This window comes from Falco cherrug, chromosome 9 (genome assembly GCF_023634085.1).
Source record: "Falco cherrug isolate bFalChe1 chromosome 9, bFalChe1.pri, whole genome shotgun sequence".
Classification (NCBI taxonomy): domain Eukaryota; kingdom Metazoa; phylum Chordata; class Aves; order Falconiformes; family Falconidae; genus Falco; species Falco cherrug.
In genome coordinates, this window is record NC_073705.1 from 44,648,112 (window position 1) to 44,675,099 (window position 26,988).

Sequence of the window (26,988 nt, forward strand, 5' to 3'; positions counted from 1 at the left end):
GGGTTTAGTGTAGGAAAAAAGCATGTGTGTGTCGGCTTATGGATGTCTTGTGGTCTTTTTGTCTGTTGGGAAAGCTGTTTGAAGCCGGTCAATCTGTTTAATGTCCAGGATGTGCATATTTGCTGTTGATTTCCTTATAAATTCAGCATCAGGAAATCCTTCTGTGTTATGAAAGAAGCTGAATAACTTTGACATTTGGGTTTATCCAAGAGGTTGAAAGAAACATGATCGTGTTCTTTAAAAAAGACCAGTCTCTTCTCCTCCTGTCCATACTTAATTGCAGAGAAGAACCTTCAGCATGAAGGAAGAATGTACCAGACCATTTTATCTGTGCTTTTTTTCTCCTTTTCCAGTCAAGCATAAGTTCAATGTTTTTAGCCTCCAAACTGGCTGCTAGCTGGGTTTTTTGGTGGTTTGTTTGTTTGTGGGTTTTTTGGTAGGGCACAATTCTCAGCTTATCCAAAAATCTGATAAAAAGCTGTGTAGCCAGAAAACAGGTCAGTTGTCAAGCTGAAGGAATATATTGCTATTTTTATTTACCCTTTAGTTATGCTTTCACATGATATAAAATATGGGCTATTAAAAATGTTTGTCTTACAATTACAGCTGTCGTTAGTTTTGAAACAGGATTAGAAAAGGAGTCCTATTTCTCCCTGCTTCTTTCCATTAAAACTTGCATGACAGTCATACTTCTGGATGCTAGATCCTTTTAAAAAAGTCTGGAGCAGTCAGGACGTGAGGCTTAGTTACTGTCTGCTTTTATGTGCAAGTGTCGACTGTAAATTTCTAGAAACTCACTTAATACCATTTTTGAATTTTCCATAAATACCATTTAGAAATACATACACTTGATATATAATATGCAAGACAAATATGTAAATTAAATTAGAAAAACTTTATGTATTTTCCATGAATACTACACAGCTTTATTACAGGTGTTTTGCTCTTCCAAAAGTCTGTTTTCCTTTTTTTAAAAAAACAAAATTGAAGATAATTATTGTAGTAGAAATTATTTTTCATTTGCACAGATCCCTACTATTTAAATTTTGGCCTAGCAATATTCATATGGATATGTGCACACACTTTCTAAGGTATCACTTTTTCTACCACAGGTGTTCTGAGCAGATTCCAGAATGTAAGAGATTATTCTTGAAGTGAGGAGTGGTGGAGCATACTACAATGAGTCTTGTTACTGTTAGTCAATGCTTTGCACTTAGTTTTTCAGTGAAATATCAGTTTTCTTCTATTTATTTTAATTATTCCTAACAAATGTGTCTTACTGAATTGCTGAAGTGTGGCATAAACCTAGGAAAACCTGGGATAATATCTACAGAATATGCTTAGTGCACTCTTTTGGCAGACTATAGTTTCTCATTTGAACGTATGTTACTATGTAATATACTGGCACGTTTGGCCTTTGGTACTTTCAGAAAATGTGTCAGAGGCGAGTAATTGAGTTAAGACTGAGCACATGAAATGTGTAAGAACTGAGCAGAAAAATCAGATGTGCAAAATTTGGCAGTATATCTGCTGCTTCTCCAAGAAGAATTGGTTGTGTTTTGGTATCACTGAGCTGTTTTGAATGACGTTAAGAACGGTCTTGTCAACGAAGTGCTGTACTTCAATTGCAAGATTTCAAACAGCCACAGAACCACACAGACTTTAAGTGTGTGTGTGTGGTCTGAACCTTAATAACCTTAACTTAATAACTTTAAACTTAATAACCTTAAGAAATTTTTGAAATTACCTGGACAATTTTGGAAATCATACTTCTCTTTTTTTACCATTATTTCAATTTTTCATCTAAAAAAAAAGACGGTAAATGCATCATCTGAAGCTGATGCGACTATAGCATAGTCTGGTTGGATTACAGTTGAGCTCTGGATTTTCGCTTATTTCAAAAAGACTTAACTGCTTAAGAATACCTGCTACTGTTAAGTATGTGCATATCTTGGGAGATTTTTATGTTCTAAAAGGCTTTACTGCAGTCTTGTCTCCTAGCAGGTCTTATGAACCATGTCAGTCTTTCCTGTATGTTCTGTTGTTTGAATGACCTGCTTGAAAAAATGATTGCTGTAATCGGTGATACTGGAAGAGAAGGAATTTTAAGGTACCAAATTGTTCTGGTGACTGGGTTTTTGATAAATCATTTTTATAATTGTCTAGACAGTACTAACAGAAGTGAGTGTTGTACAAAGATGTCAGCCTACAAACGTAGGCTTTTAAGCAAGAAACAAAATGCCCCAAGGCTGAAAATAGCCTATCCATTGCTTCATGCTGGATTCATTTTAGTCCAGATGTCTTCAAACAATTTTCATTACATCAGATTACCTTTTTAAAATCTAAACTGAAAGGTCTTTTGAGTGTGCCGTGAAGGGTTTTCTTTTCACAGCAGCAGAAAGGAATTTATCCCCATATTGAACAAAATGTGAACTTTTCTAGGGTGGGGGCAATATGCATCTTGTACACGTTCAAAACATTAGAAGCTAAGTGTTGTAGCAGAGAAATAGCATTGAGTACTGAATTACAAGCTTATTGTTAGTTTTCTGTACTTTCTCAGCAAAACAGTTGAGTATCTTTCAAGTGGTGTTTTGTAAGCACCATTGCAATGCCTATTGCATCAGACTGTTGACTCAGAACTACCAGGGAAAGGGGTATATACACATACCAGCTGTAGAGTTGTAATTACATTGTGTCTTAAGTGTTTGTGCATGCTTGATGCTTTGGGACGATATAAAGATACATCCTGAGGATCTCTTCCATAGTTTTCACTGTATTGAGAACATTCCCGTTTCAAAAAACAGAGGGGAAAAAAGCTAGTAAATGTAAAGGTTGTGTTTTTAAAAGTAATCTTCTGGTGTTTGCTTTTTTTGTTTGGGTTTTTTTTTTGTTTGTTTTGGGGGCTGGGGGCTCATGGACAGATTTCTTTGCTTCCATTGGATTATGTGTAAATCATTATTTTCATGTGGTCACCTGTCTATCCCAAATGACTTAAGAGAAGCTCCTCCTTTTGGTTGTGGTGGCTTTCCTTAGCTGCTTTATGCCTTCAGTGGGTTTTGTTTTGGTTTTATGCCTGGAGTAGTTAGAATAAAAAACACTGGTCAAAGCTTTCAAGAGAAGCACTCTGAAAAAGTGTACGTGGAACCAGGGAAAGGATAAAGAGGCATTGCCATTGTTAGAATGACTGTGAAAGTGTAAATGAAGTGTATTATAACTATATTCCTCATTTTTTCTCCTCCTTTTTAATCTTAAAAACTGAATTTGTTTATATTGCTTCCATGCAGAGTTTATTAATAGTTGCCATGCATTCTTTAAAGAGCAGGTTTGCAAAGGTGGCAGTGTGTGTACCCTGGAGATGGCCTGAGGTTCTTATCTGGCCAATATAATCTGAATTACTGGATGTTTTCCTCAAGATATTTGTGATTTTGAGTCAAGCAAAAAGCAGTTTATAGATTTGTTGAAAACTACAGTGTTGTGTTGTTTTTAGTTGATCCTTCTTTTTTCCCTTCTGCCTGTGCTGGACTTTTTTTGTAATGTTAAAGAAAATAGTTTTGTAAGGGCAATAGCTGTGGTGTCTCATGAAACTTTTGGTGCCAAGGTTATTGATTTCCAAAGCGGTTGAAAAAAGTTGTAGTTAAATATCTGATGGCTTTCAAATGTTTCTACTTTATGCTTCCTAGCAGAAGTTTCTTAAATGATAGCAGAATTTAATCTCTCCCCCCCCCCGCCCCCCCCCCCCCCCCCCCGTACTGTGTTTAGAAATGTAAGTTTTGAATGAACCTGGAAAGGGATCGTTTTCACCTTTAGTGTGTCAGTCAGATGATAGATGCTTTTTCCTCCTCCTTGTGTTACAACCCTGCTGTAGAAACAAGGTCATTGTCCTTTCCACTACTTTGTACTTCCCGAGAGTATCCAGAAAGTATTTAGAAAGCAGTATTTGATTTTTCTTTCCAGGACTCTATCAGTGCTTTGGAAATGGTTGTTATGCTTCTAGTCATGCTAGAGTCGCTTTGCAAGAGCGTACAGGTAGAGTCTATTGGTGGCCTGTAGAGAATCAGGACTGAGGTTTCACTGGTAATGGAAATGATTGAGGTTAGATTTCCAGTGCCTTGGAAGTATAAACTGGGCTTCTAAACCCATGAAGAGGAGATGGAAAAATAAATACATGTTTTTCTCTCTGATTTTATTTAGAATGTTGAAAAGGTTTGAGAACAAAGCTGCAGCTGTTAGGGATGATACACCTGAGAAATCATTCCAGGGTTGGATTGGCAGAAGACGTGAATGAGCCTTTAGTGGGGAAAAAAAATTAAACATGAATTAACCTCTGCCTTGTAAGCTGTCTTCTGTTTTCCTTTTGAAGTGTCAGTTTGTGGTTTTGATAAATGTCAGAAGCATTCTTCTTCTCAAATAAGATTCTTCTCTGCATAATCCAGCGTTATCTGTTTTTTCCTTTTTCCCTCCAAAGATTACTTTGTCCTTCCTTTGGTTTCTAATCAGACGAGTGCTGAAGAAATGGGATGGATTTGACAGCTAAGTGTGTTCTATTGAATTGGTTTTGTAAGGGAACTAAAGGAGGCAGATGAGAGTATTCTTTCTGCAGTTTTGGGTGCTATTAACTTAATAAAATGGGAACTAAAATCCCCCCTACCCCACTCCTTGCCTCTAGGTTTCAATCTTGTTTATATGTGTAATATTTGACATGACAAAGAAGCTGTTTTACATAGGCATACACAAGTTAGTGGGTTGCAGCCTAGTGTCCCTCTCTGTGTACCAGCTACATTGATAGTTGTGGCATGGTATGTTTAAGCAGAATTCAGCTACTCCCTGTCCAGAGGAAAACGCTTTGTAGAGGGTATGACTTAGTGAAGGCTTTTTTTTGTGTGTGTGTTTTAATTTAAATACATTAGTCACCTGATAAGGACTTATTTAGGCTTCTTTCATTATTTTTTTTTTCTTCTTCCAGCTGTTCCAGATAACAGATTGAGAAAGTCTGCCTTTAGGATTCTATAATGTTTAAAAGCACTTATGACAAGGATTAGGGGAAGAAGGGGGAGTAGTTTGGCAGTCTGACATTGGTTTATTTTCAGGTAAGACTTAAATGTTGTAAACAGTGCCTTGGTTGTTTTATTGGCACTGTTGTAGTTCTAATCATGGATCTAGACTCCACCAAATTTAGGTGTTAAACAGCAAATAAAAAGTATGTAGCTTCTGTATGAGGCAGGAGAACAAGTAAGTAAGTACAGGGTGCTCTGGAAGAAAGAGAAAAGACAACATGGCTTAGTGCAGTAAAGGAGCACCCGCATATTGTGACTGCTTAAGTATGCTCAAGTTTTTGTATGTCATCTCAAAGGAAAGCCTTAGCTGGAAGGGAATGGTGAGGGGGATGCTTCAGGATGCCTGGAAAGTTCTGTGAAATACACTTTAAAAAAACAAAAAAGAGCTAAATTAAAATTAACATTATCCAAAAGTGCTTAAGAACCAATGTCTTGTAACTAGTTCAGTTGTGCTCTTGCACTATTCTACATCTCATTTAACTGTGAAATGGGAGCCTTTGGAAGGGAGATAGGGTCTATGTACTGAATGAAAAAAGCAGCATTTTAAATACTTACAGGTAGAACGTGACTGTTAACAGTCTTACAAAGAAACAAAGCCTTCAAACACAAGTTCCTGTTGTCTTTGTTTCCCAAAACAATTTTTTACTTTTTTCATTTTTTTTTTGCTTTCCCTATTATCTTCACCAAAATTGCAAAATTACAAAAGCCAATCAACTTTTTCTGGAGAACATTCCAAGTTGTCCTAGATCTCGTGATATGTTCCTCCTGCATATTCCTTGCATATGGCACCGAGCAAATCTTTCTCTTTGGGGGAATGTGAATAGTATTGCTTTGTTCATGTATCTGTCTTCATTATTTTTGTTGAATTGCAGACTTGAGGGAGGTTCAGTAATGATGTTATGTCTGCCTCTATTTGCAACCAGGTTTTTCAGTGTGGAAGTATTCATCATGTGGATCTTAATGCCCTGTAAAAGTATACAGAGATATTTTTTGAGACAATCAGAAGATAGCGAAGAAAGAAAAAAATTGTTCCTGAAATTAGGAGAATGAATGTACTATGAATAAAGTACAGAAGTTATGCAGCTTGTTTAATTAGTTAGGAGGCTGTTACCACCTCTAACCATATGATTAAAGTAATTAGGAAAGCTGCTACTGGAAAGGCAGTTCAGTATAGTAACATGGTACAGGGCACTTATAAACTGAAACAAAGTGATTTGAAGTGCATGAGGCATTATGGCAGCTGGGAAGGAGAATGTCAGGTCAAAATTTGTTAGAATTAGGAAATAAAAAACACAAAGTCTGAAGGAAGCACTCTGGTCTTCCCCTTCATCCTTAAGAACATGGTTCAGTTGGTTCTTGTCCTGCCAGAAAAGTTAATACGGGGAAATAAAACCAAACAAATTGAAAACATTAAGCCATTGCTGTCGTAGCATGCTGGTTGCCTGTTGGTGTGATGACTCTACCTTCCCATGAGATAGATAGAGCTGTCCAAATTTGTGTTCTCTATGTGCAGTTTGTTTGGTTTGATGAGCTGTCAGATTTAGATATAAACTCTCTACCATCACTATCACCCCATGCTGCTTCAGATCCTTCTTATTAGGACTGTCAGGCATACTTGTTCATTACATTTTGGAGGACTGGTTTATAGTGACAAGATGCCATTACTTATGACCATGTTTAGTCAGGCCTCTTTGCTGCAGTATAAATGTTCATTTTGCAAAATTGCAATGCAGGTTTCACCAAGAGCTCTTACCTCTGCAACAGCTCGCTGAGCTGTTTGCATCTTAAGAATTGGAGCCCTAAGTCATGTTCATTTAATCAGTCGCTCTAGTTGCAAATACTGTTGAAATCACAGAGTGATTTCTTTAGCAAAAGGCAAGTCATGCTTTGCAACTCTGCTTCCATATACTTTTCCCTTGGGGCATAACCCCTGCTTTTATTTAATTCCTAAATAACTTTTTTGCACGATTGGAGGACTGTGAAGAAAGTCAACAATATGTTTTGGTTTTATTTCAAATCCTGAAGGAAGCTGCAAAGGACATGTTTGCATAATAAGGAAAGGAGAAACTGATCAGTTGTTTACAAACAAAGTTGCTATGATACTTGATGTATTTTCCTTTATCAAAAATTGTTGATAACCATTTCATATTTTAGAATTTCTCTGAAGTTATAAAACAGATGTTAGTTTTTAACAAATGGAAATCCAGTGGTCTCTCTTAACGTTTACAGAGTTGTAGCCTTGAAGAAGCTTGTACGCAGTTGAAAGCGCTTTAGTGAATCAATACAGATGCTTCTACTAGATTTACTTCAGAGTAGAAAGTACTAGATTTACTTCAAAGTGAGGTGCTTGTTGTAACAGCTTCATTCTAACCGCTTTTTCAGCGAGAAGAGTTGCAACTGGTATCTGCCTTTTATAGCCCATTGGCAAGGGGCGTGACTGGTTCTGTTTCACCTACCACCCACCCTGTGCAACATCTAATAATGCATGACTTTGTGGTAGGCTGGTTTGATTTATTAATGCAGAGGAAGACTATCCCGCCTGATACCACCCACCCCCCAAGTTATTTTCCTGTAGCGTTAGCAAGCTGAAGGATCTCAAGAAATTATCAGATGAACATGGGAACTGGTGAAACGTGGTGTGTGTGTGTGTCTGGGGGGATAGACTGACGTATCCCTCTTTCAGCAGCTACAAGTAAGTAAAATACATAATGTGACTCTAGGCTGGATTTTACATCAGTACAAGTCACTGCTTCCTGAAGAGAGTTTCCTTCTAAATAAATCTTCATTCAGTTCTGGGACCAGGTATGCTCTGTGCTGTTGCTAGGTTCTCTCAGGTTGGCCTTTGCGTTGTGTGATGTCTGCCAGATGTAGTTGTGGTGTCAGCATTCCACATCCTGGAATACTTTTACTTTCCATGATAGTGTTCTTTTTTGCTGCTTTCAAAGTCTGAAAAGATGGTCACAGATAAAACCAGGTGGTGTTGCACTGAGCATAGCTGAGAATATACATTGATATGGTTGGTCTGCAAAGCTGAAACTGTGGTGGCATGCTGGTTTAGTGGACAAAAGAGGATAAGAGCCAAGCAGCCAAGGGTTTGCAGGTGTTCTTTTTCATAAAAACCTCGCTGGAATGTTAGCTGTGCAGGAAGAGTTCATGGGCAGAAAGGGTAAGTTGTTATTACATGAAGGTGGCCATGACTCAAGTTACGTTAAGTATTTTAAAGAAACTTAAAGCAAGAAGGGATACATATTTCTGGCTTACTGTCACTGTTCAATAATGAGTTATAGTCTCCAGATATAAATGGTAAGCACAGGACTGTATAGTTCCCCAAGGAGTTATTTTTAGGGAGAAAGCTGGGGGGGTTGTTTGGGGTTTTTGCCTTCTTTTTTTTTTGTGTGTGTGTCTGTGATGGTGATAGTGTTGCGAGGTTTCTTTTAAAGAAACAAACAGCACCTGTCCTTGAACAACAGTGTTCTTAGGTTACATACTGCAGCAGCTCTTTTGTGAATTCATAACATTTCCAGGAAGAAACAAGCTATGTTTGAATTTGAGAACTATTGATGTGCTTCCCCACAATATTTAGGAGATCTCTCCCTAAATAGGGGAGTATTCAGAACAAGGGTGCTTAGGCTGCTGGATGGTTTGATTAGAGAACAATGCAGAGTTAGGAGTTTCTTGTTAAGGTCTGTGAACTCAGTTACCATCTTTTTGAAGTTGTTGGGTCTTGTGAAAGTGTAGTAAGATTTTCATGGCACCCAAGGCTTTTCAAGAAAAAGGCAGCTTATTTGTCATTTACATATAAGAATAATCTGTCTGAAGTCCAATGAGAACAGTTCTGGGCATTAAGAGCTCCAAATTTTGAAGTTTTTGTTAGTGGAGGTCTAGTAAAAGTCATGCATAGAAATAATGTAGAGAGGAGAGTATATTCTGGTACATTAGGAAGGTAAGGAGAATTTCAGAGTGTAAGTGACCTTTGTAGTTATGCATTCTGCATCAGAGCTGAGCTGCTTCTGTTTTGGGAAGAAATTGTCTCATACTATTATGATATTGTTTTCAAAGAAGCATAAAGAAAAGGTTGAAGTCTTGACAGCTGTGACAAAGTCCAGTGCCATAATGTGTCACCAGATAAGTGATACTGTATAGTCTGTGGCAGTCAGCAAAGCATAGCAGCTACTATTTATATGTCAACTTTAAAAAAGAGGAAGTGTTACCCAAAGGGGAGAAAATATCAGAATTTGACAGCCTGGTAGACATCTGAGGTTAAATGTCATCTTATGATTAGATTTAACTTACATATTCATTTTAGTATTGAGATCTGAAATTCCAGCCTTTAAATGCTCATTTTGTTACTTCATGGCGCTTAAAAACGTTGTGCCTAAGAACAGAGCAAAGTTTCCTGCTAGAGCAGATGGTGTTAAAGGTTTGGTCATAATTTTGAATATCTGACTTGTACTGTGTAAATACGCAGGTACCTACACGGCCAAGAACGGGGGCAGGGGGAGAGAGAGATATGCATCTTGTTCATTTTTTAACCTTGAAAAAAAAATCGGCTTTCACTAATACTTTGTATATTACATGGATTCCTCCTCTATTATCTCAGGGGTTTTTTCATGTTTTCTAGGTTTGCTGTTCTAAGTTCTTGTTTCAATTTAAAATTTTGAACTAAAACCTTGTTTGTATGTCTTTGTGAGCAGCATACATAATGTGTGGAAAGTAACTGTGTAGGTATTGAGATTGTTTTATTTTCCCCCCTTCCCTATCATAAGTTGTTCGTCCTTTGAACATTTGTTTGTGTTTTGTTTTGTTTTTTTTTAATCTCCGGAGTGCTCTTATCCCTTTTATATCACTTGGAACAGGAGGGAATAGAGCAGAGATACTTCTATAGTTATTTTAATGATCTTGGAAGAACAGAAGTTGTTAGCCTTCAGACAGTATTTTCAGCTTGGCATTTATGGAGAACAGTATGCTTTGAATCGGAGGCATCGTATTTTCCTCTTCTCAAGACAATTGCCAGTATCTTTTTTTTTTTTTTTACATTCTGAAGTCTCTGTGAAACTTTCGATTGTGAATTACAAAGCTTTAATTATATGAATAAAAAGCTCACTTTATGTGATTTCGCAATTAGCCTTAAGTGTTGCAGAGACTGAAGCTGATAATACCTTGATGCTGTTCCATCCATTCTGTCTGCTAACGTTTTTGTGTGAAATTGGTAGTAAATCCAATTATTTTCCAGTTTTAATTGAAAAATAATATTCTATAATTTTAAAGCCACAGTTTCAGAATTTTAATGGTTTTAATTTAGAAACTGCTGGAAGGTATTTGTCTCAAATACAGACTCCCTGGTTGTAGGGGAAGGAGGGAGGCCAAATTGTGATCTTCATCTTCCATTCCCCAGCTTTAGTGCATGTTGTGTGTTCTCTTCTTTCTGCTTCTTGCCCTAAACACAGCATGCCAACGTAACAGCCAGTCACATCTAGTGCCTGGATTAGGTCAGGGGAAAAACTGCACCACTGCACAGAAAGATGGAGAATGTGTTTTTCTTTCCTTCATCCTTCTTCAGCCTGTTCGTACAGCAGAGCATGAGACTTTGGAGGCTATGGCATGCTTTTGTGCCATTTTGCATATTGCAGCTGCACAGCTTTTTGGTTTTCGTTTTACAGTCTCCCGTTTGTGTGCCTATCCTAGCTTTTCAAGGAGAGTATTGGCCATCTAAAGAACCTTTTGCACTTTCTAAAAATATATGTATGATACACAAATGGGGGTGCAGGGGGTGTGTGGGTTCATCTAAACACTGGGTACGTGATGTTGAGCTCAAAACTGGCAGTTGCAACTTTAGAAGAGATACCCTGCACTTTCTCTGAATACCTTGACTTGATACACTTCGGCAGCCAAACATGTCAATAGGAAGGGAATTGAGAATAGTATAAGAAGGGTTTGATATGACTTGTCTTGAGTATAGAAGCCTTGTGAAGCATTGGTATGCCCATTTTTTTGAGCGTTGTCAATTCTGGTCTCTCCGTGGGAAGAATGTTAGAGCAGGTAGAGAGGGGCAGCTAAAATAGTCATAGGATCAGCTGTCTTACAGGAAGAGGCTGAAAAGATTGCAACTTCAGAGTGTGGGACCAGGCAGGCTGCACCCTTTAAGGTATGTGCCCCAATGGCTATAGTTTTTGAAAGAAGGTGGTGGGGATGGGCAGCAGAAAGGGCCCAGGCTTGCGTGCTTTCTTACGTAGCTTCTTGCTGCTGCAGAGGACAACTGAGCTGACCCAGCAGTGTGTTTCTTATGTCCTTAAGAGGAGAATGGCACAGGCACTTGTCTTGGACTTTGACCTGAATATGAAAGGGAAGTAAATAGTTCCAGTACTTTTGTGGTTAGGTAGTGATTTTTATAAGTTGATAATTTGGTTCATTGTTGGGGAAAGAGTCAAATGATAACTTATTCAAGGTTCCTTTATGCAGTATTTGGTGACGTGTTTTTCTCAACTGCAACTTCTGAGAGTTGTTTCTGTGTTTTGGTTAAAGGATTATTGCAAGGGAAAATGTAGTGAGGTGGTACAGTGAAAAATGCTGCAGGTTTGCATGAGGCTAATAGGACGTTTTTGGTTTTCTTTCATTTCTTTTGGATGGGTCCTGCTTTCACAAACTTCTTGTACAATCATTATTTCTGATGTAAAAGAGATGTTTTGGTTTTTTTTCCCTTTTTCCTTTCTTTGTAACAGGTTCTTGAGGATGCAGAGGCTCAACATTTGTTCCAGTCCATTCTTCCTGATATGGTCAAGCTGGCGCTCTGTCTCCCAAGTATCTGCACCCAGGTAAGTAAACGCAGCTAAGTGCTCTGTGGCAGACCGCTGCTCTTCAAACTGTAACTAATGGCTAAGGTCAAAATGTCAGGATCACGTTATGTTCTTAATAAAAGCTGTAGGTTTTGTGTTGAGTGTAGCTGAAGCCTAGAGTGCAGAATGGACAATGCACATCTGTAATGGAATGTAAAAAAACGTATCTCGCTGTCGTATTTTTAGTCTGAACTTCAGTAACGCTTCCCTTTCTATATGCTGGAGTCGCTCCTTCCTTTTCTTAAATGAAATGACAATGCAGCTTTTCAGCTTTGAAAACCACATTTATAAACTGAAATACTTAAATAATCTTAAAACGTCTTTTTTATTTTAGAAAATTTTTAATCCTGGAATTAGTATTTTCATAAAGCCTTTGTTTACATGGGAGCATATTTTATTCTGGTTAGACCATCACAATACTTGCACACATAAAAACCTTAACTGTTCATTATTGTTATGAGAATCAGTTCTGTAGGTAGTAAAGCTGATAAAAATGAATAGGACTCATCAAGTAAGTGAGAATGTATGATGGGTAACACATTAGCAGGGGAATGACTCGTAAGCTTCTTTGTTACAATTTTCAAAATTGATTTTGTTGGATGGGAGCAGGGAAAATACCTCCCTATTTCATTCTGCTGCAGGGGTCCTACAGTAGACGTGTAATTTCAGACAGTATGAATATTTCTTAAAATTCTTTTACTAGTCACTGGATGGGGAAGTTTTTGAGAATGCTGTGAAGTTTCTGAACACAAAGTCAAATGCAAGACTTGCAAATTCATGTAGTAATGCCTTTTATAAAGATGATGTACTGTTAGGCAGTGCAAATTAAGAACTTTGTCAGATTCGGGTTTTTTTCATTAGACATAAAGCTAAATTTGTTCCAATATAACGTACTGTCCAAAATATCCTATTTTTATAGGCTTGTAGAACTTTAATTAAAGAGAGCTTCTGAGGCTCTTTTCCCCCCTCTAGCTGTGTGACTTCAGACATCATAATACAGCTTGTTAATTAAATAGCCAGAAGACAGAATGAGATTCAGTGAACGTGAATGTAGTAGTTATAAGAATGAAGGAAAACTTGTTTGTTTTGTGGAGTAAATAGGGCTGTGTATTCAACTATCTAAATCAGTAGCAATTTCTATATTCACAACTGAAAGGATTAAAACATAGCTACTCGGCTCTCCTGGAGCTAGGCTGATGATGATGGCTGAGAATACTGGGAGAAGAGGTGAAAGCTGTGTTCCCTTTCTCCTGTCAAGTGGGCTTATAATAGTTCCTGGACTCCTTAGCATCCAGAATTATATTCCCGCCCCCCCCCCCCCCCCCGTATTATCACATAACTTAAAAAAAAAAAAAAAAGCAGCAGCCATGAATGTAGTGAGTGAAAATTCCATGTCAGGAGGCTGAAACCTGATAAAATGGAAGATTTTTTCCAAAAAAACTTCAGGGTGTTTTATTTTTGTGCCCCCCCTTCCCCCAGCCCCTTTGTTTAGTTTTATATTAAAGAAAACTCCAAGCCGAAGAGCAAAGCAAAGCTGAGCTTCCGTTCATTCTGATTATAAAAGAACAGATAATCATGCACTTTCTGCAAATGTTATCAGTGTTACTTCTTCAAGTAGGATGGAAAGAAATTCAAAGCAAGTCATAGAATGATGATTTGTGGTGTGACTTCAGCATTTCTTTATTAAGTATAATAAAGTTATTGTAGCTGAAAGCATTCCTTAAGGGCTCCTAACTGTACAGTTTGTGAAAGTGGGGTTTTACTTCAGCTTTTAGATTGCTCAGGATTTGCAGCATCCCGTCTACTTTCCCCCTCTCCATTCCCCATGGTTTTATTTGATAAGTTGTGTTTTCTTGGTCTTCCTTTTTATTATTGATAGAAATCTGCAGTTTGTCAAGCAAACTTTTTCTGAATTGTCTGGAATAATCTGTTCTTGACTTTAATGGTGCGGCTGATTAAAGGGTTCACCAATGGCCTAAATTACTCTTGCTCTAATTTAACAAATGTAATTTTGTGCTCCTGTTTTTTCATTTAAAAGGGGTAAGCTAATTATTTTTCTCTCTCCTTCCCTCCCTTTTCTCCTGCCCCCCCTCCTTTTGTTGGTAGCCAATACCTCTACTGAAACAAAAGATGAATCACTCCATCACAATGTCACAGGAACAGATTGCTAGTTTTCTAGCCAATGCTTTCTTCTGTACTTTTCCACGTCGCAATGCAAAGATGAAGTCTGAGTACTCTAGTTATCCAGACATTAACTTCAACAGGTATGGCACTCTGAGGTAAATGAAGCTGATAACCCTTCAATGAAAATATTATTGTAGTCATTTAGGGGAGAAACTCATTTCTTTTATGCTTCTGTCACTAATTTCAGTAGTTTGCTTTCTGTCTTTTCTGTTTACCTCTAAGGGACAAGAAAACTATGCAGCTATTTAAAGAAAGGATCTTGTGCACATAAAGATATGTTTAATATTCCAATTTTTTCTTTTTTTTCATGCACACACAGACACGCTTTTGCTGTGGCGTAATTAGGCTGATACAATTCCCTACCTCCTCATAAGCCATTTGTCTGTGAACGGTACATTTCAGTTATGCTTCAAGTGTTCCATATGTTTAAATCAAAGGTCAGTGTTTCCCCAGCCATGTTTCTGACATCCTTTGTGTCAGCATCAGTGATCTGCATGTTTGGTTAGACCAATAGGACTTCATTCCTCAGCATCCTTACAATCTCTCTTATCATTTTAAGGCAGTTGTAGAGCTGCATGTTAAAATAAACCTATCCTTTTTGCTACAAGTTAGCCTAAAAGGGTTTCAAGACCATGGTAAGAATTTAATTAAAGTTACTCTGATTTCTAAACAAACACTTATGTTTTTCCCCTCGGTGCTAGCTTACAGATTCAATTAGAAATTTTTCTTCACATCTGTTATTTTTTAAATAAGCTTATTTCAATGTTAAATGGGGGAAGAGGATGGAGACGCTTTCTTCTGCAGAATGTTATGGTTCACACGAATTTGTAGATTAGAAAGGGGATTTTGTCTTCTGGGCACCTCCATACAAGGCTGTGTAGGTCAACCTTAAATTTATTAGGCTGGAGCTTAGATAAGTTATTGATGTAGAGTTTTTCTCATTCCTCACAGTTAACATATGTAGTGTGTGTACTCTGAAAACTGAGATGAAATATAAAAATACTGTCACCTGTGATCCAGCACACTTGGGTATGTGTGTCATAAGAGCTCTGTTAGACTAGAACTTCCCAGAATAAATTGTCAGGCATGCCAATGTACTAATAATTGTTTTGGTGCTTGCTGTCCTTAAGGGCTAGCACAAGCTTCTCTATATTGTGAATTTCAGAAGAGAGGCCAGGGTCACTGTCTTGGTGTTTGTTCCAGCAGTGCAGTAGGTTATGGAAGTGTGGGTGGACATTAATGTACCATACAATTCAGCATGTTTTTCCACAGTTAGTTCATGAGAACAAATAAATTAAAAGTACCATCCATGAATTAAAGAAGATTTTATGTTCAAAGCAGTGAAGGAGGACAGTAAAGTTCTGGAAAGAGTTCTCTTTGTACCAGCTATACACTTCTAGCTGAATTTTGAGGTTATTTATGAAGGGCTTGAAGATTAAAGGTTTTGTAACTTAAGCATGTTATAAATCAAGCAGTTAAATTCTTACCAACTACAGAATTAAATACCGCTAAATCAGCGGAGTAAACTGATACTGTCTTCTATGGAGTTGTACAGCAGTATAAAGTCACAGTAGTACAGTGTAGTACTAGTGGTTAACTCTGGGCATAATATTTTGAACTACTTTAAAATAAAAAAGCCTTGTTAAATTATTAGGTAAATAGTTTCCTGCCGTAGACTTGAAGAATGACCAGTATAAAGTATGAACTGTTCAGGGGTTTCTGTCCTATTCCAGTCAGTCCTCCTTTGTTTTCTGTCTTGGCTTCCCAGCGCTGTCATTCATGGTAAGTCCCAGCAATGTTATTTAAAGGGGTAATACAGCAGACAGCCTTCAGGCCTTCCTCTTGCCTTATGGATGAGGTAATGCTCAGCTGTTAGTCACATAGGGTAGAAAGCCATTTTTATCCATGTAATTGCAAGAATATTGTTGCCAAACTGGAGGAAAGAAGGGAAGTTGATGTCCTCTGGTTCTTGAGGATTAAAAGTGGCTTGTCCTCAGTGTTTGCCAATTTCTGTGATGTTTTTTTTTTTTAACATATATAATTAGTTGCCATTTCAAGTCCTTTTTTTACTTAACCATTTGTTGGACCAAAATTCCTTCTCCCCCTGCCCTGTGTATTTTGCATATGATAATGAGCAGATTAGTGAGGTGGAATAGGGGGTGACAGGCAGTAGATAAAATAAGAAGGAATGTATGACGGAGAGGGAGACTGGCAGGATAAAAGCAAAAGGAGATTGAAGAGAGCAAGTGGTGGAGAGAGCACTACAAGAATTTACAGGTTTTTATTGTGCTACGATATGTAACCTGATTTCATTGAAATCTGAAAGGAAGGGGGAGAAGGAGGATGGATAGGATTTTATTTCTTTTTCTTCCTGTCAACCCTCTATTTTTTCACCCTGCAAATTAGTTCTTTGGTAGTGAGGGCAAGGAATAAAACGTCATGTTTTCAGCTATTACTGCAGACTTGTAAAGACAGCAAGATTTGGTTGATTGCAGTGTGTATTCTCAGCTTTTACAAAAAAGCCTTTCGTGAAGCTGGTTATACTCAAAAGGCAGTAGGTAATGACTGAAGTTAAAATGTTTGTGCCCTCCCCCCCCCCTTATAACTGTTTTGTTGTAAAGGTTTTGGAGGTTGCTGTTATGCTCTGTCTGCTTAGGGATGGGCATAACAGATTGTTCCACACAGCAGCTCTTTCTCCCCACAATATTATGGACTGCAGCTTTTTCCGGACTTAGTTCTTAGCATAATTCATCTGCTACATGACTGTGAATGAATTACTTTGTTCTTTGGGTAAAAAAAAAAAAAAAAAATAAATCTGCCATGGCTCCCTAACAAAGCAAAATTACTGAGAGGATGCTTGCATTTGAGGGATTTTTTTTTCTTTTTTTCTTTAGCAAGTGGTGGTGTTTCTCAATTCTGCTGTGTATGCCCTTTCTGCATCTATACAAAAGGCTTCCACCCCTCCCCTCAACTCCTTGAGACTGAAAAAAATTTGTCCCTCAAATTAGAAACACAACCATATAAGCTGTTTCTTTCTTGTGTTTTCAGTTTTACACAGCAGTTATCAATTCCCTTTATGCAGACTTAAACATTTCATACACTATAAAACAGTTAATGGTTTCTACATTTAAATTCTGTAACGTTCCTTTTTCCCTCCCAGTCTTTTCTCTACCTCAGGTTTTTATGTGGTATTGACTTACTGTATTTTGCCTTCCACCCATATTTCCCCCAAGGTAAAAATCGAACAGACAGTCAGTGTAAGATACTGAGACTCTCCCCTTTTTTATTTTTTCTCTTTTGTTCTTTCTCCCCTGCTCCCTCCTCTTCCCCCCCCCCCCCCCATCCCCTGCTCCCTGTGTTAATCATTTTCTGGTGCACCAGTGCTTGGCATTGTTACTGCAGTGATGATGGCAAGTGGTTTGAGTGCTGGTGCATGTGCTAATAACTGCAACTGATTGGAAGGAAGGCCATTGTATGTTTTAGTATTGACATGTCATCTGTACTTACCTCTCCTCTCCTGCGTGTTGGTCTTGCCAGATGAGCGGAGAAAGAAAGTATGCATTCTTCTTTTGACAGTGAAGCACTTAGTTTAATAGTATGTTGTGACACCGACGCTGTTTTGATTGTTCATCGTGCTACAGACTGAAAGTCACCTGTGTATAATGAAATAGTGGGTACTTTAATTGAATTCTTCCCTTTCATGCTTGGCAAGGATGGACCTATTATGATTCTTAAGTCATTAACAACATAATTCATTTCAAATGTAGCTACTAAAATATAATTCATATTTTAACTTGGAGAGCTTTAATATTTATGAATTTCAGTAGATAAAATGACATCTGTTCAGTAGCCAAACATTAGATCATACTAAATAGCGTAAAGTACTGCTTCCGTTCAAAATATCGAGCTAACTTTAAAGAGTTCAGTTTTTCTTTTAAAAAAAACTTTTATAATATATGATGGAAATAGATTAGGCAGCTTTATGAAAAATATCCCATCACAGAAAAGGAAATAATTAAATTTGCTATTTTTTTTGCCTTGCTGGATAAGTTTCCATGGAAATTGCATGCTGGTTGAATGTAGAGCCTGAACTGCATTGACTCTTCTGACATAATCTATACAATTATGATGTTGTTTGCACAGTTTAAAGTCATTTCTTATGGTGATGATCGTAATTAATCTTTTTCGTGAATAGTTGGTGGTTTAATGTTGCACTTTCATTAAAAAATATATTCCTCTTGAGATATATTAAAGATAAGATGGAGCTGTGCTTTCTTGCTTTTTTTTTTTTTTTTTTTTTTGGGTAAGATGCTGAAACAGGTGCCATCCACTGTCACACATGATTTTGTACTGTGGAAGTTTTTTTTTCCCTCCTGTTGACCAAGTTATCAGACCTGTGTCTTGACGTTACAGAATTAGGTAGTTTAGGGGAACTACCTAGTCTGATTATATGTAAAAGCAAAGTATAAGGGGGAAAAAACCCTTCTGCAATCTTGCATCAGTTCAGGATGACTGAAAAGGAGACAGGTTTGTCAAAAACACACTTTGGTTTTGCTGTGTCTTTGACCTGCTACAGATCTGTTCGTAGCTATGTCAAGTGACAATAACTTCTCTGTTTGCCTTTTTTCAAAAAAACTGACTGTACTTAAACTGGAGGTTGTTGTGCAGCTGTAATAGCTCCCATCAAAGCAATTGAGGTTGAATTCATCATTGAAGGTAGCGTGTCTATCTTTTGGCACATATATTAGTGGATGCTGTGGTCTGAAACTGCCAGTATTCCACTAGGACTGAATTTCTTCATCTTTATTAAACAGACCTTTTAAAGTAATTTCAAGTGATAGGAAAGGAGGGGGAAAAAACCCACTAGTTAAGATATATATGTCTGTAACAGAATGTATAATACATGAAAGGAAATGGGAAAACTGTATAGTACATTTATGCAGGAGAATTGAAATCTGATTTACTAGTAATGCAATTGTCTCTTCATAAACAACATCAATTTCACAACACTAATGAGTATTCTGTGGGGAATAAATTACCTAGCGACTTTGAGAGAACTTGGTTTGGACTGAGATGCATTACTCCTGAAAAGTGGTTCTAGGGTTTCTGAGTTTACAGATGCTGATCCTACAAAACTGATCCTGTATGCCTGCCTTAAGTATATGTTCTAATTAGCCTTGGATGGAATACTTTAAGTAGAGTGTAATTTTCTGAGAAATTTAAAATCAACATTTGCATGTAGTAAATGATTAAATACTCTTTAAACAGACAACTTCAAAAGGACACTATTATTAACAAGCCTGGCATAATTACTTTCCTGTAGTGATTAAAGCAGTACTCAATCTGAATATTTTTTTTTAGCTTTGTAAATGGTAGTAATTTAGTCCAGAACTTAGTTGTACCATGCTATGGGATGTCTTTTTTTTTTAGATCTTTAGGGTAAAATACGGCAAGTACTTGGAGTTAGCATCTTAGCATTTCATCAAAGTCAGCTATCAATCTGGTGTATTTTAGGAGTCCCAAATCACTAAAATTTTCCTTAAAACAGGTTTATAGTGCTCCATATTACTTTCCACAATAAACAAAAGTACAAAATGAAAGGCACAGAGAATGGAGATGTGGGTATATGTGAATGTCTGAGCTGGAAAGATAGTTTTTGCATCCAGATTACCAACAGAATGACATTGCTCTATTTTTTTCTTTGTATGAATCTTGAAAGTCAGTATTTAATCTAGAGGTGAAGTTATAATTAAATATAAGGGTGTTGAATGGTGTGATGTTGTTATATAACTTTGAGATGACAACAGCTTGTACCCAGGACACATGACAGTAAATGCGAAATGGCCTATGAGGTTGAATTATTGAACGTATTGTTTTTCTCCTTGACACGAAGGGAATTAAAAAACTGTAAATTCCATCCTGGGTAAACAGAAAAGGAAAGCAGTTTTGATACAGAAAGGTGGAATTCATGTTATCAAGTGGAAGAGACATACACTAGGCACCAGAAAAGCCGAACTGAGGTTGCTGTACCTGATTTGTGTAAGGTGGTGCTAAGTTTCCCTACTGGGAAGTGCAAGATCTGGACAGTGGCATTTCCTTTTGTGCTGTCCGAGAGCTGGTTGGTTAATTTGTCTGCCTTCCATCTCTCTAGGAGGAATTTCTCATCTGGATTATTCTGCTTTTGATTTATATAAAGTCCACATTGCATGAATTGAAGTTTTGATATTCTGAATAGCTTTACTTTTAGTTCTCACTTACATTTTTTTGAATGGCAGCAGGACTTTGTAGTAAGGGTTTTAAGTTTTATATAGGCTATAAGAATTTCCCATTTAAAATTTACTAAGGTTTTGTCATCTTACGTCATGTTATTGATGTTTAAGTACTTAAAGCTGTCTAGGGCAGTGGTCTCCAAGCATTTTTGGTTGCGCATACCTATGAACAAAAAATTTTTGAGCATGCACCCCCAACATACGCATATTTATTTACTTGCAAATTACATACATGTGCTACTGTATCAATATATTACATTCTAATATGTGCACAAAAAGAGAAATTTTAAAAGGACGAGCTAAAGATGAAGTAAATACTACTTTAAAAAATATTACTATTTTATTTTAATGAATGGTGCAAAAGTACTTTCTACCTGAATCTTAGTGGATTGACTTGCACACCCCCTGGGGGCTTTGGAGACCAGAGTGGGTCTGGGGTGCTGCTCTTCACAACATACAGGTATGTAAGCAGGAAGGAAACATTTTGTAATTAATTTCTTTTGATATGTGGAATATAAATGGTAGCAATGAAACACTAGTTGCAGCTCCATTCTTCATGAAAAGTCCTTGACCAGTAACTGACTGGAACAATCTTCCATCTTCTTCATTGGAGTGAAGCTTCAGGGATGTAGCAGTCTGGTTTAAAAGGCAGACAAATATTTCTGTATGGGGAAGAACCCCACCCAATACCTAATCGATTGAAATGGCTTTCCCAGAAAATATTTCAGGCAAAGCACACAGGTAATTAATGTAATTCCAGTTATTCCTATATGGTAGGCTGAATTGTTTTTCCATATTGAGAGAGTGAAAGAAATTGTTCTCTGTCCTGTGTAAGCATGTGATAAGCACACATAATTATATACACATTCCAAATCTTACATTATGGGGTTCTCTCCGTGTGCATAATGCAAACAGATTTCCTAGACATCAGCTAGACTAATATCGTAGGCAGTCCTCAATATGCATGTGATAGTTACCTTGAGCACAATTGAATAAAAATGTCAAATAATATCGTGACAGACCCTTACTGAAAAAAGAATGTTTTGATCAACTGTGCTTAGCATTGCATATTCAAGCTTAAAAAAATACTTCATTAGAAATATGATACTGTTTCTGAAAAAGGGAGAGTTTTGTTTTGCGCTTTTGTTTGTGGAACTTCACTTTTTTTTTTTTTTCCGGGGGAAAAAAAATTGCAGGAGAAAGATGGAAGAGAGGCTGCTTATGTGCTCCCCAGTGCAACTGATGTAATCCTGAATGATGAGTTTATTGTGCCATTCAACACTGTATTAGTTTTTCCTTCAGGGTTCTGTGTGTCAGTATGAAATTTTAGTACTTTCTGTTGAGACTGCTAGCATCTGAGAATGCTCAGCCTTTTAATGAAAATAGCCCTCAGTCATATGGAGAGTTATACAGATTTGACGATAACATAGGTAAGCATAGTATTTCCACCCCTACACATACGCATCAGAAAAGCTTAGGCTTGAAATGCAATAAGATACAAAAAGCAAGGTGCTTGGTTTGTTCTTTTTTTTTCCCCAAGTATTTTGTGATCCTATACATTAGACTAAAGCTCTGTTTAGTGATTAGTTCTGTTCTTGATATTGGAGGTAAGGTCTATTTGATATTTTTATTTCTGCCTTAACTTTCCATCCTTCCCCCTGCTTAGTCCCTTTACTGGGTGAAATTCATCTGTCCATACTACTTCCTTGTAAATCCTTCTTCTTCCACCTTTATTTGTAGGAGAAAAATGAGGTTTTAGTAAAACGGCTTGCCCTTGTCTAGATGCTGTGTTGCCCTTAGTGAGACCACACTAAAATACAAGAAACAGTACAAGTGTGTCTTCAACTACAGTAGTAAAGAAAAAGGCACTGTGTAGTGTGTCTGGCAGTTAGGTAAAAGCATGCATAGTTAATTGTGGGGACCATAAGTATAAACTTGTGCATCCATGCTTTTGCAATAGCAAAAATGCAATTTTTTTTGCTATTTTAGCAAAATTAGCGCACATGAAATGTCATGGATTTATGAATGGGAAGTATTCTTTGAAGTATGATTCACACTGCAAATTTTGCATATTGTTTTCACATGGGCAGCTTTGAGTCCTTTGGTAGGTTCAGATTTCAGTAAAGGCATCATTATAATCTTGAAAAAGAAACATTCAAAGGAATCCCAGCCTGTGGGTGGGAAGATACAGGCTGGGGATAGAAATACAGATAACAGATTTATTTAACTGGGAGGTTAAACCACGTGATTGTAATGGTTCTTTCTGCTTGTAAAAATTACTGGAGCCATTTCTTCAAGTAACATGAAAGGATCAGTTTAGCACCTTGGAAATTAAATTTTGCAAGTAAACTTCTGTATTTTAATCATACCTTAATCGGAAGCGATGTGTTTTGGGACTGTTCACTTAAGCATGCATTATGTGCATGCCAGGGTCACATTTGCGTAGCTTTTAATGTTAAATCATGTTGATGTTGGTTTGATTGGAAGTGCACCCTTTGAAGTCCCTTGAAGATTTGCCGCTTGTCTCAGCACTCCAGGGACCTAAGAGCAGGTTCCTTAGAGCTTTTGGCTCCAGCTTTTGTGCTGTCAGAGAGCACGAAATAAGACCATTTTGTGTTTGCAGTCAGTGAGACTACAGAAAACAGAATATTGATTACAGTTTTAAAATGCTTTTTCACCACCCTAAAATTTAGGGAAATTTAGCAAAAGAAATGCACGTGTTTTTGTAATAATTACTGAAATAGTATACACTGTTGCCTTGTAACTTCATTGTATGTTTACTGACATTCGTTGAATAATTTTTAAATTATTTTTTTTTACATTTTCCCAGTACCAGTTGTTATTTTTAATATTTCTCATATATAGGAATTCTCTTCAGAACAATTGGATTGTCTGAATACTTGCTAGGAAAGAGTTTTTGGTTAGCCAGAATGACTTTAACAGTCTACTTTGTGTTTATGGCATCGTTCACGCATCTGCTTTCTTATGTTTTTAAATCTCTGACCTTGATTCCTCGAACACTTAAGTATGGCCCTGTAGAGGTCTTCATTCATTAACGTTGCTGCTACCCTGGCTTGGAAGCTGGAGAGCCAGAGATAAATTTGTGGCTATGTTTGGCGATCAGCTCTGCAAGCTTTCTTAACTCCCATATCTGCTAAATTGAAGTTATCTGCATGGCAGTGAGAACATCTTGTACAAAGCAAAACAGCTTACATATGCAGTTGCCAGTAATATTTCAATTACTTCGACTGAAAGTAGGCTTGCAGTGCTTTGCATTTGATTTACGGTGCACTTCATTTGGATGAGTTCTTTAATTGGAATTAATGGGTTTTGGCCTTGGGTTCTTCTGTCAGGAAATTGATTGTGTGGTTTCCACTTACAATTTTGGGCGGCTTTTTTTTAGTAGGATCTGTGTCACAGAGCTTGAGGAAGAATTTTATTTAATATCTTATTGATGCCCTCATACGGCTTTGTTCTTCAAAATAGAGATTTGCTTCAGAAATAGAACTTATCATAATGTTGCCTAATTGATCCGTTTCAGAAGTAAGGATCAAGGTTAAAACGTTCATAACTTTGCCATGTTATATCTTCACTTAAATTAATGGAGCAGGACTGGGCCATTTTTGATTGTTCTAGGTATCACTTGCTTTTACTGTTGCATGTTGGTTACTTTATGCTGTACTTCGGGAAGCTTGGCTGCCTGTGTGTGTTGCAGGGGGAGGTGTTGGGTTTTCTCTTGTGCTTTTCTTCTGAATTTAGTATAGCTTGGTGGAAGGCTTCCGAATCATTGATATCATGATTTCTATGGAAATTTGAGAGAACATATGAAGCAATCAGTTTCAACTGAATGAATATCAATAACTTTAAATAATTAGATACTGTGAGGGTTTAAGGCTAATTTGTAGCCCATTAAAATCCTTGGGGATTTTTCCACAGGTCTAATTGGCCTTTAAATCAAATTCCTAATGATGTAAAGCACTTTCACTTGAAATAACTGAAGACAAGAGTTCCTTGGTCTGGTTATATGGAAATATGCAAGTGATATACTAGTGTTTTGTATTTTTCAAACATTATAGATAAATAAAAAGCATGTTTGCAGATAGCTATCTTCAGTTTACCATTAGCTCACTAGTAAAGGTAAATCCTAGACACAGAAAATATGAATTAATTGATCTAAGACGCGGTGGTTTTGGCCTGCCACAAATGGCTATCCTTTTATGAGTGTGTTCTGTTTCAGACAAACATGATTTGTGGTCCTAAAATGTGTGTGCAGGACTGGTGTTGCACGCTTTTGTTTTTAATAAATAACATTTTTTAATTTTTTTTTTTTTTTATTTAACAGTGGATTTTCAAAGAGAAAGTACAATTTATGTTATGTCGTAGCAAAGAAAAGGAAATGCTGTGCGGAGAAGGGTGATGAGAGCTCTGGGGTTAACTGTTATAAAAGATCTGATGCATGTAGTTACTGGATTAATACAGCTACTAGGTCAAAATACAGGTAATTTTGAAGGCCATAGTATTCTTCAATCTCCATGGTATGGACTATCCCTCCGGAGCAAGGGATGCCTGTGCCAGAACCCAGAGCTTCTCAGATTCTTTTGTGCTGCCTTGTGGTCTTTACCCAGCCATGTAGGGCTGGAACAGAAATACAGGTATTTCTTCTCATTATTGTAATTATAGATGCTGTTTGGGGAATATTTTATCTGCTGTAAAATAAAATGCGACTTTTCAGAAGCAAATCGGTGTTACTCTAGCTTTGATCGCAGAGGAGAAAAAAAGAGAGGTAGTTACCGCAGCTTTTAACAAGAGAAAATATTTGGTTGGAGTTCCCTACTTGACAGAGTGGCTGCATTTTGATGAGTAATTGTAATGGATGAAACAAAGTTCATCTGCCTTGCCATTGCCTTTTAGCTTGATGTGACTTATTTTAGTCATGTTTTTTTCCAGTTCTGGACTTCTCCTCCCCAGTCTGTTAGTTATGCTGAGTCACATATTGCCTTTGTGATACGAAGAACATCCTGAGAGTTTGCAACATAAGTGAGATTTCAATTTGATGTAAAGAGGCAAAAAGCTAGTAAGGGTATGATTGGACTAACAGATAAATTAACCAGTTCAAAGGATTCATACCAAATGAGACTGCCAGATAAAAGGTCAGAGATTATTTATGCACGTAGGGAGGACCTGCACACGTGCGCACACACGTGTATCAACTCTTCCGTTTATGAACACCTTATTAGTCATGCAAGCAGAACTTCTTGATAGAACTTGCATATTGGCCCATTTTAAAATAGACTAAGTCTGGAGTTTGCCGCCTTTGCCTGATTCATTATTCAATGAATGAGAGAGATTTTATAAAACCTTTTTAACCACCTCAAAACTTGCTACTGTGACTTAATATATGTTTCGGACGACATTGATCTTTTCAGCATATATACTTCGTAAGAATTCTTAAATACTGAAAAAATGTAGTTTGCTACTAAAAGCTGCAATCACCTGACAGCATTCTGGTTTTAAAGGCAGGTTGTCATCCCAGTACCTAGAAACAAATAAATAATGTCGTGTCATTCCTTTACTTAGACTGTTTATTGGGGCACAATCTTACATCCTTGGGGCTTTCACTGAATCATACATCTTTTAGTGAACTTCCTACTCAAAGGATATTATTTCTGAAGTCGCTGCTATTCTTCCTTCCAGATAAATTCCATTATGTGTTGCCAGTAACAATGCCTTGTCACTTTGTTGGAAGTGAAATTAACTAATGCGTGTTCAAGTTGCTGGAGGACAGATGATGCAGTAAAAGTATTTCAGCTAACCTTAAAAGAATACATTCACTTAATGGCTAAAAATAGGGCGCTTCTTTTTAATGCTTAGGTTTTTACAAATGAATGTTAGAATGCCAGGAGTTGCCCAGCAGATGAAGCAGTTTCTGTTGGGGGTAGGTTCTTTTCTTTAGAAATGCTGCTGGTGCAATGCAACTCTTGAAAGCAATATGGTTGCGTTAATTCTTCTGTGCAACTCACTGAGCTGAAAGTAGGGTAAAGCATTTGGATCTTGGAGTACTCAATGTATGTATTGTCACCCCTTGGTTACTTACTTTAATCCAAGCCAGTCTGTTGCAAACAAACTATTAGCTTTCTTGGATGTTCATATTGAAGTTATATTTTTTGATATTACAGTATCAATATGAGATAGGCATTCACTTAGCATCTTAATAAGAAACTTAGCAAGCGAATGAACTTGTTACTCTTAAAGGCCCATGTTATAGGGGCTGTCTAGAGAGTTCTTTCCACAGTACAGAATTTAAATGCAAGGCTAATCAAAATGTGCATATAATGATTAAAAAATCAATCACAGTTCGTAGCCTAATAACTATGCACTATATCCCTGAAATCTAATTAATTGCTTTTATTTCTTGTTTTTCAGATTGTTTGAAGGACGGTCACCAAGGAAGCCTGAGAAACTTAAGACCCTTTTCTGCTATTTTAGAAGAGTCACAGAAAAAAGTATATCCTTTATTCTTTTTCTGAGCTACAAACAGATACGTGAAAAAATTAATCCCATTAAATTTAGAAATGGCTATCCAGCATTATGATGGAAGTGTGCAACAAAAGCCAGCTTGCTAAGTACACTGGTATTTGTATTAATGTA

At 37.2% G+C, this 26,988-nt stretch overlaps 1 protein-coding gene across 8 annotated transcripts in view; it reads left to right on the top strand.

Moving 5' to 3' along the window:
- Nucleotides 1-26,988, top strand: part of PARG (poly(ADP-ribose) glycohydrolase) — a 71,081-nt gene that overhangs the window by 18,634 nt on the left and 25,459 nt on the right. For 5 of the 8 annotated variants that reach the window (XR_008733846.1, XM_055720499.1, XM_055720493.1 and 2 more), the window contains exons 8-10: nt 11,774-11,866; nt 13,994-14,166; nt 26,764-26,843. Coding sequence is in view for 7 of the 8 variants with exons in the window: in XM_055720499.1 (XP_055576474.1) it covers nt 11,774-11,866; nt 13,994-14,166; nt 26,764-26,843 (346 nt within the window). In the remaining variant the exon portion in view is untranslated. The remainder of the gene's footprint in view (nt 1-11,773; nt 11,867-13,993; nt 14,167-26,763; nt 26,844-26,988) is intronic. The other 3 variants (XM_055720495.1, XM_055720496.1, XM_055720498.1) reach the window with 1 other exon arrangement.